Genomic DNA, 14401 nt, shown 5'->3' on the forward strand with positions numbered 1-14401 from the left:
ACTTATGACAAATATTCTGATGGTCAATGCTAGATGTACCTTGCATGATTCGTTCTTTTTCAAATTTTATGGTTACCCCTATCTTCATGTTCAAATGATGTAGACGAGTAGATATCGTCATATCTTCCTCAAGATGAGTTTCTGCTACCTGCATCACCCTGGGGGTGCACTCTGCTACTCACTAGACAGGCTTTCATATTTCACAAAATCCTTTGTATCCAGCACAACAGAATAAATCCCTTGCGGGTCGTGATGATATTGCGGAGAGATTTCTGAACTTTGTTTCCTTTCTTTTTTGCCACTAGCTGTTGTACTTGTGTATGCTTTAATTGTAGTCATTTACGTACATAGTATGATTTACTTAGATAACACCAAGACTTTTTTTTAAATAGCGTTTCGTATAGATAATAATAATAAACCCATATCAATACCGATCGAGGGGTTCGTGACAATGATATCTGGGAAGGAGGATTAGTCTTAACAGAAAATAGTAATTTACACACTCTAGATTGTAATAAATGGGAGGTGATCTCAATGAATTCTACAAAATGTTTTCAGGACTTGATGGGACAGATGTTACTCCTGCTTTGGGTGCCCAGAATCAGAGATCACAGTTTTAAAATACATCATTAGCCATTTAGGACTGAGGCTGGAAGGAATTTGTTCACCCAGGCAGAGATGAATCTTTGGAATTCTCAACCCAAGAGGACCTGGAGTTAAGCATATGTAAGAATGAGATCAATAGATTTATGAATGAATCAATGGATATGGGTTCGGTGAATGAATCAATGGATATGGGTGTATTACAGGAAAGAGACGCTGGCGGGCGGCAGCTTCGACCACCCCGGGCCGCGGTGTTTGAGCCGGCCTGTATGCGGGGTTCGGTGAGCCGCGGGACTGTTTGTGCCATCGCCCGGTGGGGTATCGCCTCAGCGCAGAGGGAGAAGAGGAGGGAAGAGACTGCAGCCCTAAGATTTTTGCCTCCACCACAGTGAGGAGGTGCTTGGAGGACTCACTGTGGTGGATGTTAATTTGTGTTTATTGTTGTTTATTATTGTATTATTGTATGTATGACTGCAGGCACGAAATTTCGTTCAGACCGTAAGGTCTGAATGACAATAAAGGTAATTCAATTCAATGAAGCAAAAAGTATGCAATAATCTAACTGAAGATGGAGAAGACATGAAGCATGAAATAACATAATCCTGGTTCTATTTCTCATGCACTTATTAAGATAGGATTACATAATAGAATTAAGAATAGGAACATTATACCTCTATTCCCCTCATCCCTGGCATTCCAGAATATCCTGGTTGACCTGGTAAACCTGGTTCTCCCATCCAGCCCTATGAAATATAAAAATCATTTCTGTCATCAAGATGGAGTGCCAATATTGAGTTACTTCGTTTTCACCCAATATCTGGAGGGTGAAAATACAATGATAAGTTTACTGTGTCAGGTGGCTGAAATTACAGTTGACAGGGTAACACTGTCACCAGTTATAGAGGATGTAATTATGGTGTGACAAGTTGGGAGTATTTTCAATTCCAGGAAGAGGGTATAATGACAGTGTGAAAAGATTACACTAAGAACAATAGTAAGAAACTGTTATAATAGTGTGACATGAAAACACTGTTCCCGTTGGTCAGAGGGGGTAATTTCTGGTGACAATTTAAACTTTGTATATCTATTCACTCTTTAGAGATGGAAATTGCTAGCTAGGCTGGCATGATTTTATCCCTCATGTTAGTTTATTACCTACTGCAGATTTTGCAATGCATTTCTAGATTTGCCCAGCGGTGCAACTAACAAGCTAATTTTTTTAAGAAAGACCAAAAATAGCACCTCAAGAGACATTCCAGTGCTCTTTCCACTTACAATATTTCTACCAAATGTTGTTTACCATGGAGGAACATTGAGGAGTACAGCAAATTGCATTCAGGAGGTTTCCTAGCCCATGTATAAGCCTTCATTGAATATGGTTAACATTGAAGAGTCTCATAATTACTTTTCCCCACCTGGGTACCGCTGAACCGTCACCCATGGTAAGTCTGTTCTGCCGTGGGATAAGGAACATCTAGAGACTGCAAAGGAGGAGTCTGGAGCTGTGTCTGTATGTACAATTCTGTCAGGTTTTTGCTTGACTGGTTTGTAGGATACTTCTCCCAATCTTGACACCAGGATCCAAATATTTGTGAAGAAGATTTTGCTCGGTCAATTGGATTGAACTTGGCTTTGGCATGTTTATATATGGAACCTAGGTTAATGCTGATCTGGCCAACTAATTTTATCCTTTTTACGATTTCAACATAGTAGTTATGATATAACTGAGAGGTCTGTAAGATCATTTTGGAGGTCAGTAAAGAGACAATTAGATTTCTTAAAGTCTAGAGACATGTAAAGGCCACACCAGGAGAGGATGACAGTTTCTCCCCAAAGAGCATTTTTGAAGTAAATTATTTTTTACAATGAACTTACTGATACATGGCCAGCATTATCAGGTAGTTGAGGCCAGTTCATTGGCTATATTTAAGAGGGAGAGTTAGATGTGGCCCTTGTGGCTAAAGGGATTAGGGGGTATGGAGAGAAGGCAGGGATGGGATACTGAGTTGGATGATCAGCCATGATCATATCGAATGGCGGTGCAGGCTCGAAGCGCCGAATGGCCTACTCCTGCACCTATTTTCTATGTTTCTATGTTTCTATTAATCAGTAGTTTCTTTTTAAATGCCACATTATTAACCAAATTTATACTCCACAGCCTCCAAAGTTAGCTTTCAACTCAGATCTCTGTTTTTTTTGTCCTGACTTCTGGGTTACTAGTCTAATAATGTAAATGTTACAACACCAAAACAGCTTACTTATTTTATAAATGTTGATGAGGAATTTATGAAGAAAATAAACTGACATAGAAATGCACCAGATGATATGTGCAGCTGCTGCTCCTGCTGCTGCTGCTGCTGCTGCATTCAGCCGATTCAATTACCCTGCAGTCAAACTTTTCTAGCTTTTAAAGATTTTGCATTTACCTGCCTCGATCACATCATTTAAGTAAAAGCTTTAAATATTATCTTTATTATAATAGTAGTATTGTATCAATTAAAATAAATTTGTTTAGATTGACATTACTCATTTAATCTGCGGAAACATACATTTCCCTAAATAGTTCATCAGAGTTCAGTTTGGACCAAAAAAAATGTATGAAATTTTGCAAAATAATTAATTATGCAAGTATGATTTATTACCTTACTGCCGTGTTGTCCCTGAATTCCCTGGAGTCCTCGGTCACCCTGGTTACCCTGCAGAATGTAACAAACTAACCCATTAAATATTGCCACTTTGGACACTTCCATTGCATCAACAAAAAGTGAGTGTTAAAATGTGCTTCCAAAGAGAAGAATGCAATAAATCTTCAAAGGGTGCCATCAAGATATGGAGACTTATTTTCCATTCATTCCACAATATATAATCTTCTTTAGTTTACAAAGTTTCAGAATTGTCCTTGTTGGCCAAAATGTAGTGAGGCCAATCCCATTTGCCAACTTCACTTTATAGATTCCAGCATTCCAGCATTACATACAGAACCGATAAAGTATGAAGAGACCGTTTACCTCCATTACCTGTTCAGGTATTGAGTTGTAGAATTTCAACCCTGTTTAAATTGTATATATATTACAATTAAACCCTATTTGTGGCAGGACCTTGTACACAACAATCAATTCAAGAGAAAATTATGAATGAACTGACTGTTATTTTACAATAAGTGTTCTATTTCAAATAGATGCAAATTGAATTTGAAAATTCCTCCCCCAAAGATTTTCCTTTCCCTAAAAATCTCTGCACATGAATGCACACACGCACACACATTGTACAATTCATTTGTTAAAATCCCATTATCTTTCCTATTTCTTCCTGTCCTGTAAACAAAAGACTTGTAGATGAATGCTAACCAGAGTTGGACACAATTTAGTTTAGTTTAGAAATACAGAATGGAAACAGGTCCTTCAGCCTATCAAATCCATGCCAACCATCGATCACCCATTCATATTGGTTCTATGTTATCCCACTTTCTCACCGGCTCCCTACGTACCAGGGGGAATTTTACAGAGACCAATTAACTGACAAATTTGCACATGTTTGGTATGTAAGAGGAAACCAGAGCACCCAGAAAACCCCCCACAAAGTCACAGGGAGAACGTGCAAACTTTACAAACAGCACCAAATTAAAAAATCGAACCCAGGTCCTGGGCGTGGTGAAACAACAGCTCTTCCAGCTGACCACTGATAATTTACAATCAGATTATTTTAACAATGGCCTATTTTCCTTTCCAAAACTGAAATAACCATATAACCATATAACAATTACAGCACGGAAACAGGCCATCTCGACCCTTCTAGTCCGTGCCGAACACATAATCTCCCCTAGTCCCATCTACCTGCGCTCAGACCATAACCCTCCATTCCTTTCCCATCCATATAACTATCCAATTTATTTTTAAATGATAAAAACGAACCTGCCTCCACCACCTTCACTGGAAGCTCATTCCACACAGCTACCACTCTCTGAGTAAAGAAGTTCCCCCTCATGTTACCCCTAAACTTCAGTCCCTTAATTCTCAAGTCATGTCCCCTTGTTTGAATCTTCCCTACTCTCAGTGGGAAAAGCTTTTCCACGTCAACTCTGTCTATCCCTCTCATCATTTTAAAAACCTCTATCAAGTCCCCCCTTAACCTTCTGCGCTCCAAAGAATAAAGCCCTAACTTGTTCAACCTTTCTCTGTAACTTAGTTGCTGAAACCCAGGCAACATTCTAGTAAATCTCCTCTGTACTCTCTCTTCATACTTCAAAAAAAATACTTAAAAAAAACTATAAGATACTTTGATCATTAATTTTTAAAATCCCAAGAAACATTAGTTTCTATTAGTACCTCCTTATAAATGTAAAATATTTACTGACGGAAGATGTTCTTCTGCATTAGACCCTTAAAAAGGTCCATTAGCTTGCAGATGAAAGCAGAAAGGAAGTTGATAAAGTGTATAAAATGTAGCACTAACCCAGACACTAATAATATGTGATGGATAGCTTCTTATTAGTTGACTGACATGTAAGTACTTCATCTTTTAGATTGGAAGTTTTTTTATATACAATACCTTGGACCCTGGTAATCCTCGTGAACCAGATACACCCGGCAATCCCATGTCACCCTATTGGCAAAAATGACATTGATTATTGATGTAAGAAAACAAATGTTAAATTTATGGAGTGGTACTTATGTTGTGCAAAGTTTCTTGAGGAAAACTTGACAGGTACATAAAATTAATTTTACTATAATTTTAAAATGATATCCATAAATTTCTTTGGGTCAAATATTCACCTAACATTTGCATGTATAACAATTTTACCTTAAAAAATAAAGAATCACATCCTGATATTTTTGTCATTCAATAAATTGCATTAAAACCATATATGCCAAGCATCCAGTGAAATCCTTAACCGTAAATATATCAATTACTTCTTTACACATTTAAGCATTGCCTATTTTTATATTATTCATAACAAATTATTAAAACCAAATAGGAATATTTAAGAAAGAACTGCAGATGCTGGAAAAATCGAAGGTAGACAAAAATGCTGGAGAAACTCAGCGGGTGAGGCAGCATCTATGGAAAGAAGGAATAGGTGACGTTTCGGGTCGAGGTCCTTCTTCAGACTGAAGACCCGAAACGTCACCTATTCCTTCGCTCCATAGATGCCGCCTCACCCGCTGAGTTTCTCCAGCATTTTTGCCTAAAACCAAATAGAAAGCGAGTTTCAGTACTCTGATAGTCTCACGGAGACATAGACATATCGGATATATAGGATAAACTTGAACAATAATTTCCATTCAAATGCAACGTCTAAAACTAAAGTTGAGCGACAAGATTGACATTTATGGATGTTTGCTGTTTAATTTATGGTCCTCAAATATTTTCCATTGCGTTCGTAATGTAGCAATGAGAAAAGCTTACTACATAATGAGAAGAAAATACTGTGGAGAAGAAGAATGTGAGTTGATTAATATTTTGTGATTTTATAGTATGCCAGTATTGCATAACAAATGAGCAGCAAAGGGTGATAGAATGAAATGTTTTTTGAAGTGACACCAAGTACATTGTGGTTGAGAACATAATGCAGCACGTAGAGTTGACAGAGAGGCATGAGCAGGGCAATCCTGCAATGGAAAATGATTCATTCAGTTCAATTAAAAAAAAATCTACTGCTTATTTCAGATGATTTCTGGTGCTTTGTGACATTCAAAATGCTTTATTATGAAAAGATGAAGTTAACAGCATAGAATAACAATCACAATGAAAATCAGTAGCATGCCCGTAAAAGGAAACATTCATGTAATAGCAAACATTGCTTCCATAGGCATAGCAACATGCCATATGTTGAATGAAACTCTGTGCCATACCAAAATTATTAAAACTAAATTATAACAATTTAAAAAAGCTGTATTCCACAGACTAAGATTCCCCATTTAAATGATTAGGCTCTCCAAATCCACATGAGAACTGATCTGATTGTCCAGTATTATAATGCCTGTAAATTCCAGCACAGTCAAGCTCTGCTGGTGTATTCCTTGCAATGTTTTGCTGCTTCTATGATTTTGTTGAGTTTAAACCCTGAACTCATGGCCGAACACTGACAGAATCATAGTGATATTGAACAGAAGTAGACCCTTTAGCCCACAGATTCTGTGCCCACCACCAACCACCTGAACCTTACCTTTAACCCTTTTTTATTCCACAAAGGACACAAAGTACTGGAGTAACTCAGCAGGTCAGGCAGCATCCCTGGAGAACTTGGATGTGACATTTTGGATCAAGACCCTTCTTCAGACTGATTGAATATGGGGGAGGGGGGGAGAAGAAATTTGGAAAAGGGCCCGAAATAGCCCAATCAATTTCCCTCTACTAACACTCTCCTCCACCTGACGGAACTTGTCCTTACCCTCAACAGCTTTTCTTTTGACTACTTTCACTTCCTAACGGTTAAAGGTTTAGCCATGGGCCCCAGCAATGTCTGCCTTTTTGTCAGTTATGTCAAAGAGTCCTTGTTTCAGATGTATACTAGCCCTATGCCCCAAAACTTTCTCTGCTACATTAATGACTACATCGTGGCTGCCTCCTGCACCCATGCAGAACTCAGGGATTTCCTTACCTTCACCAGTAACTTCTACCCTGCCCTCAAATTCACCTGGAAAATTCCCTTTTCCAGCTTTCTTTCACCCCCTACAATGTCTGAAGAAGGTTCTTGACCCGAAACATCACATGCCCATGTTTTCTAGGGATGCTGCTGAGTTATTCCAGTACTTTGTATCCTTTTGTGTTTTAGCCAGCATCTGCAGTTCTTTGTTTCCTCATTTTTTATTCATTGGAGCCACAGGCCACAGCGAGGCGCATTGTAATTTAGGGCTTTTCAAGTCCGATAGCACACAAAAAAAAAGGTTTCCAAGCCAAGACCCTGAGTCAACATGGGATCAGTTTTGTTACTTATCTAATTAGAATTTAGGTTAGTTTAATACAGTTTACCATTGGTCCAGGTGGCCCCCATTTTCCTTTTTTGCCTGGAAGTCCATCTTTTCCCTGTAATAAACCATGAAAAAGTTATTTTTGCAAAATATTTTATTTTAAATTAAATTAAACTAAAACTATAGCTATTTCTCCAACATTGGTATCTGTTCCGCTTCTGAATTGTTGACAATTCTCCCCCATCTCCAGGATAAATAGTACTCTATCAAGAAATCCTACACTATAAAGTTCACGGTATAATTCAAAAGAAAGACAATCTTTGAAGGTGGCAGGTTATATTACAGTTGTACAAAGCATTGGCGAGGTCACATTTAGAGTATTGTGTTCAGTTATGGTCACCCTGTTGTAGGAAAGATGTTGTTAAGCTGGAAAGGATACAGAGAAGATTTACGAAGATTTTGCCAGGACCCGAGGGCCTGAGCTCCAGGGACATGTTGAGCATGCTAGGACTTTATTCCTTGGAAAGCAGGAGGATGAGGGTTGATCTTATAGAGGTGTACATGTGAGGAATAGATAGTATTAATGCACAGAGTATTTTACCCACTGTAGGGATATCAAGAACCATAAAACATAGGTTTAAGGTGAGGGGGGAAAGATTGAATAGAAACCCGAGGGGTAAATTTTACACAAAGGATGGTGACTATATGGAACACGCTGCCAAAGGATATAGTTGAGGCAGGTACCATCACAATGTTTAAAACGCATTTGGACAGGTGCATGGATGGGTTTAGAAGGATATGGGCCAAATGTAAGCAGATGGGAATAATGTAGATGACCGTGGGCAAGTTGTATTAACTAAATCTATATCTGATATGTAGGCATCATTTAAAGAGCAGAGCTCCAGTTAGCTGGAAGGCTATAGATGGCAAGTGAAGGGAACCTTGGATGATCAAAGATGTTATAAACTTTGTCTAAAAGAAAAAGGGAAGCATATGTAAAGTTTAGAAAGATGAAATCAGACAGGGCCTTTGCTGAATATAAATTAAGCACAAAGGAATTCAAGCGGGCAATTAGAAGGGCAAAATGGGACAATTGAATGTAACTGGCAACATAGATTAAAGAAAATCCCTAGGTTTATTATACAGATATTAAAAACAAGTGGGAGAAGGTAGATCTGCTCAAAGATAAAGGAAGGAATTTATACTTGGAGTTGGACGATGTAAACCAGGTACAAAACAAGTACTTTGTATTATGGAGAACAGTGATTAGTGTGGGGAATACTAAAATGCTCGGACAGTTTGAGATCAAGAAGGTGGGGCTCTTTAAGAACATTGAAGTGGATAAATCCCATGATATCTATCTTATTGTTAGAGGCGAGCGGAGTTTGCAGGGGTTGATGAAGATCTTTGTATCTTCTCTAGCGATAGCGGAGGTCCCAGAGAACTGGCAAGTAACCAACGTTGTTCCTCTGTTGAAGAAGGGAAGTTGAAATAATCCATAAAATTATAGGCTGGTGAGCCTCACGGTGGTGGTAGGGGAGCTATTGGAGAAGATTATTTGGAAATGGGATATTCTTGCATTTGGAAGGAAATGAGTTAATTAGGTACAGTAAGCATGGCAGGTCATGCCTTACAAAGCTGACTGAGTTTAGACAGGAGGCGACAAAGGGGATTGGCAGTGGATGTTGTCTACATGGATTATAGTAAGGCATTTGATACAGTTCATCATGGTAGGCTGATCCAGAAGGTTAAGATGCAATGGGATCCCGATAATCCTATGTAGCAATGTTACAAAATTTTGAGATTTTAAAAATCAAGTCTGTAATTTATCCCATCAGATAAAGCATAAAAATAAGTTTAATTTGACACCTAATTCACTTTCATATCTCAAGTATTTAAAAAGTTATGGCCATTTTCATACTGGGAAATGAGCATCTTGTTCCCTATTGATTTTCTATGGACATAACAAAAAAGCTGTGATCGTGAACAGTCAAAAGCCCATAACTTTCTTAAAAATTAAGAGAACTGAATGAAATTTTCAGTTATCATAGATTGAAGCATTCTGAAACAAATATAAAATAATCTTACTTGGATGACCTGAAATTAAAGCATATAATTAGTTAGTTACCTAATTGTAGCTAATTTCAGACTTCAATTACTAGATCTAAACATCTATCCATTTCTTAATAAATTATTAACATTTTTAAATAGCCTAAATGTCCAAATAATATTCACAAATAATTCACAATAAAACATGATTTTAAAATCTCATTTACATTAATTTATAGGCCAAATGGAAGGAATTTAGTGTTTAATTGCTGTAAATAAATGCCCATTTAAATCAGCTTTCCAGTGGGTCCCTGTGGAACGCGCTGGTTTAGAACGTTCACATTGCGGTAGATTTGTGCCCCCAAATGCCCAGAAAAATACTGCGGGATATAATGGGCCCAAAATGAGCTACTCGCAATATTAAACTTTGTATAAAGGGATCTTTAGAAGCCCTTTTTTATGTAAAAATATACAGCCAACCTTCTGTGGTTTGCTTTATGAGACCCTGCGGTTGCTGGCGGTCGCGGGTTTAGAGATTGATTTTTAAACTACTATAACTATTATTCAAGGCCTTTAAACCTAATAATAGCTTTTGCGACGGGGTCTTTCAGCGATTTTTCGTTAATAATTAACTAGGCTGAACATTTTCGATTGGAACAGCTTAGAGAAAATCGCGTTTTAAACCCGCCCCCTCTAAACGGCGCCAAAATCGCGCACACCCGAAGCGACAGATTTTCAGCGACACTTCAGGTAGGCTTTGCAACATACCTATCCTATGCCCCTGTCCCACTTAGGAAACCTGAACAGAAACCTCTGGAGACTTTGCGCCCCACCCAAGGTTTCCGTGCGGTTCCCGGAGGGTTTTGTCAGTCTCCCTACCTGCTTCCACTACCTGCAACCTCCGGCAACCACCTGCAACCTCCGGGAACCGCACGGAAACCTTGGGTGGGGCGCAAAGTCTCCAGCGGTTTCCGTTCAGGTTTCCTAAGTGGGACAGGGGCATTATCGTTTGGATTCAGAACTGGTCTACTCATTGAAGACAGAGGGTTGTGGTGGAATGGTATTCAACTGGCTGGAAGTCTGTGACCAGTGGAGTTCTGCAGGGTTTTATACTGGGTCCCTTGTTGTTCGTGATATATATAAATTACTTGGATGTAAATGTAGATTTGTTTGTTAGCAAGCTTGCAGACAACTTCAAAATCGGTGGAGTTGCGGACAGTGAGGAAGGATGTTGCCGTATACAACGGGATATAGATCAGCTATATAAATGGGCATAGGAATGGCAGATAGAGTTTAATCCGAACAAGTGTGAGGTGGTGCCTTTAGGAGGTTTGAATATAAAGGGAGTGGTAAAGAAGACATATGGAATGCTTGTGTTCATTGATCGGACATTGATATTAGAATCAAGAAGTCATGTGGCAGCTTTATAGAACTTTGGCTCGGCCACAATAATTTGGGCTGTTGTGTACATTTCTGGTTACGGGAAGGATGTGGAGGCTTTGGAAAGGTTGAAAAGTGGATTACCGGAATGGTACTATAAGGAGAGGTTGGACAAACCTGGATTATTTTCTCTGGAACATCGGGGGGCTCAGTGGAGAACTGGTAGAGGTATATAAAATTATGGGAGGCATAAACACGGGAGATAGCCAGAGTGTTTTTCCAGGGTGGAAATGTCAAAGACTTGCGGGTATAGCTTTAAGATGAGAGGGGGCAAAACCTAAAGGAGCTGTGCGGAGCAAGTTTTTTTTACACAGAGAATGCTGGGTACGTGGAGTATGCTGTCTGGGGTGATGGTGGGGGCAGATATGAGAATGGTATTTAAGCTTTCAGATAGACATATGGATAAGCAGGATATGGAAGGATCACGTGCAGGCAGAAATTAGTTTCATTTGGCATAATGTTCGGACATGGACTTTGTTGGTTAACGGGCCTGTTCCTGTTCTGTACTGTTCTACCTTCTATGAATAAGTTCTAAGTAGTATACAAACCTTGTGACCCATTGCTCCTACACTTCCTGGCATTCCTGGAATACCCTAAAATGAAACATGAAGCAAAATGATTAATTTTCACAATGGCACATCATCGAATTCTAATTTTAAGTGAAAAGACATTCGGCTGTTATTGCATAAATAATAATACATTGACACTAAAATCAAAGAAAATCCTCATAGCATTCAAATAATAAAGGTTAAAACAGGAAGAGTTGAGGAAAAGGAAACACATAGGTCTATTCTCCATTCCGGATTTTAAAAGGGCTGAGTAACTAAAATTGGCATTTTATGGTAAAATTATATAGCATCTTTCTAGATTCCCTTGACAGAAATATTTAACAGAAATATTGATTAGTAGGACTGGATGTTACAATCCCTAAGGTTCTTCACCACAACTGACACCGGGTATTCTTGGGGGTGACCACTAGGTGATTTGCTACCAATCAGACACATCTTCAGTTGTGTACCTCAACATCACTGGGTGTTTCAGCCTTTTATCACAAGATACCCTCAGTCGAGGCAGGCCCACCGCAGGGTGATCAGCCCTGGGTGTGTGTCTTATGGTTAGCCTCTAGATGGTCACTTGGCTGCCCAGACAGCATCTTTTCTCTTCAGCCACAGCCAGTGACGGCTCCATTCTGCTTTTTTCCCTTCCATCTTGCTCTCTACCGCTGACTGTGGCTGGTTGGGCTCTGGACTTGTGTCCATTGGTGGGACAGTACTTGGTTGAGCTTCGCCTGGGGTGCTGATACCCTGTGGACTGTGGTGGTTAACCTGCCACTGGGTTTCACTCAACTGATTTGGCCTACCTCTTAGAAGGTAATGGTCAATGCGAGGCCCCACACCAAGCTCTCCCAGGCACTTTTCCCTGCCCGGGTGGATCTTGAGACCCTTCTCTGATGTTATCTTTTCCCAGCCACAGATGCAGCTTCGTAGCTTATGTCCTGCCGGGGCTGCTGCTCTGTCAATTGCTGTGCTAGTTCTCTTATTCATAGTCGATTCCTTCCGTAGCAATATAAGGGTGGATCCAAAACGCTGATTAGCGATGGATCCTGCTAGCATGAGGAGCTAGCCCATGCCAGCCCCGGTGGGATCTATTCCCTCCGGTCAGCAGTCTCTCCAGGCCGTCACTAGGTCTTTCCCTGGCTGTCAGCTGCCCTTTCGCAGCGGTCACTGCTTTGATCCAGATGTTCACATTGATTAGTAGGAATATTTTTAATGCAAATCCAATGCATTGCAAAATATGTTATTAGCATCTTGATATTTGCTATATAATATTTTTTCCATAGAGCAACAGTGAAATGTTTGGCTTTTCCATATCATGTAATCACGTTCTTCAGCACAACACAACGATCATATTCTTAACATGAAACCTGACGGCAGAGACTTTCTTCCTTTCGTTGCCTTCTATTGGTTTTTAAAAGCTTCCCATCGTCTAAGAGTTTAAAGTAACAATAAATCTCTTCTTTAGACTCTACTGCATAATGAAAATATTAAACCATTGCAACTTTTAAACTATTAAAGATACAAAATCTATAATTTGAAGATGGAAAAGTTGGTGAATAATATTGTGCCAACATGATCGGTGATGAACTGGCAACTAACTTTACACCAACATGAACAGGTTGGTGCTTCATTGCAATCAGAGTTTCTCCAACAAAGGATTAATTTCACATATTGCATTTGAAGAAATAGGAAATGCTGCACACCAACAAAATGAATTTCCAATTAAAGGCCAAAAGTGTACTTACAGGCTGTCCTGTCATTCCATCAAACCCTGGTAGACCAACCTCTCCAGGTTCTCCCTAAACAAATAAGAAACATATAATTAAAATTGTCAGTGTTTGTAATGAAACCATGAAACTGACAGCAACTTTGAAATGTTCATGCATGTGTGGTTTACTGTGAAAATCCAGGTCAGTTACTATCAGTGGTAATTTGCAGCTTTCTCCAACAAACTCCAAACACTATGAAATAAAAAAGCAAATTTTATGTATGTGCACAATAATTTACCTCCGGAGATTTTACAAAATGTTTCAGAAAAAAATTGTAACATCCATTTATGAGCTTCTACTTTAATTTTACATATATTTTCCATTTTTATTTCTCCCTCTGAAAACGTTTAAAATATTGGCTAAAATGTCTTCTTTATCCTCTGGCTTGCTGTGAGAATTCTTTAATGCAACAGTCTGTTCAGTCAGCTTGATGAGATCACAATTCCACAGGAATCTCGTGAACTAAATGATGCAAAATAAGAATCTGAAACGAAAACCAAAAATGCTTGAAGTAATCAGCTTGTCAGGCAGCATCTGCAGAATCAGAAATAGAGTCAGCATTTTTGGTCAATGACCCTTCATCGGAATTAGGCAAGTGAAAAATCAAAGATGCAGAGAGAGAGAGAGAGAGAGAGCCAGGTGGAGAAAACAGAGAAAAACAAGAATGGAATGTGCCCGAAACATTCAGCAGATCCAACAACAACTGAGACTGTGGAGAGAGATAATATGAATTAATGTTGTACTTGGATAATATTACAACAAAGGCAGCCAGGAAAGGATGCATACCTGAAATTTAACACTGATTCCTAGCAGCTACAATTGCTCTGTTGGAAAATTAGATGCTATTCCTTGAGCTTAATTTGGACTCCATTTGACCAGTATAGGAGTATAAATACATAGACGTCAGAGTGGAAGTGGGATAAAGAATTAAAATGTTTGACAACTGGAAGCTCAATCAACCTTACAAGCTGAACGGATATGTTCTGCAAAATAGTTACCCAATCTCTGTTTGCTTTCTCCAATAGTGGGAAAATCATTGTGAGCATTGAATGTAATACCCTAAGATGGATGA

At 39.0% G+C, this 14401-nt stretch overlaps 1 protein-coding gene across 1 annotated transcript in view; it reads right to left on the minus strand.

The window, feature by feature from the left end:
- col21a1 (collagen type XXI alpha 1 chain) overlaps positions 1-14401 on the minus strand; it is a 130483-nt gene that overhangs the window by 28151 nt on the left and 87931 nt on the right. The window contains 6 exon segments of the mRNA XM_033021850.1: positions 1275-1346; positions 3246-3299; positions 5152-5205; positions 7576-7629; positions 11552-11596; positions 13306-13359. Coding sequence (XP_032877741.1) covers positions 1275-1346; positions 3246-3299; positions 5152-5205; positions 7576-7629; positions 11552-11596; positions 13306-13359 — 333 coding nt within the window.

Source organism: Amblyraja radiata, chromosome 5 (genome assembly GCF_010909765.2).
Source record: "Amblyraja radiata isolate CabotCenter1 chromosome 5, sAmbRad1.1.pri, whole genome shotgun sequence".
In the NCBI taxonomy this organism is placed as follows: domain Eukaryota; kingdom Metazoa; phylum Chordata; class Chondrichthyes; order Rajiformes; family Rajidae; genus Amblyraja; species Amblyraja radiata.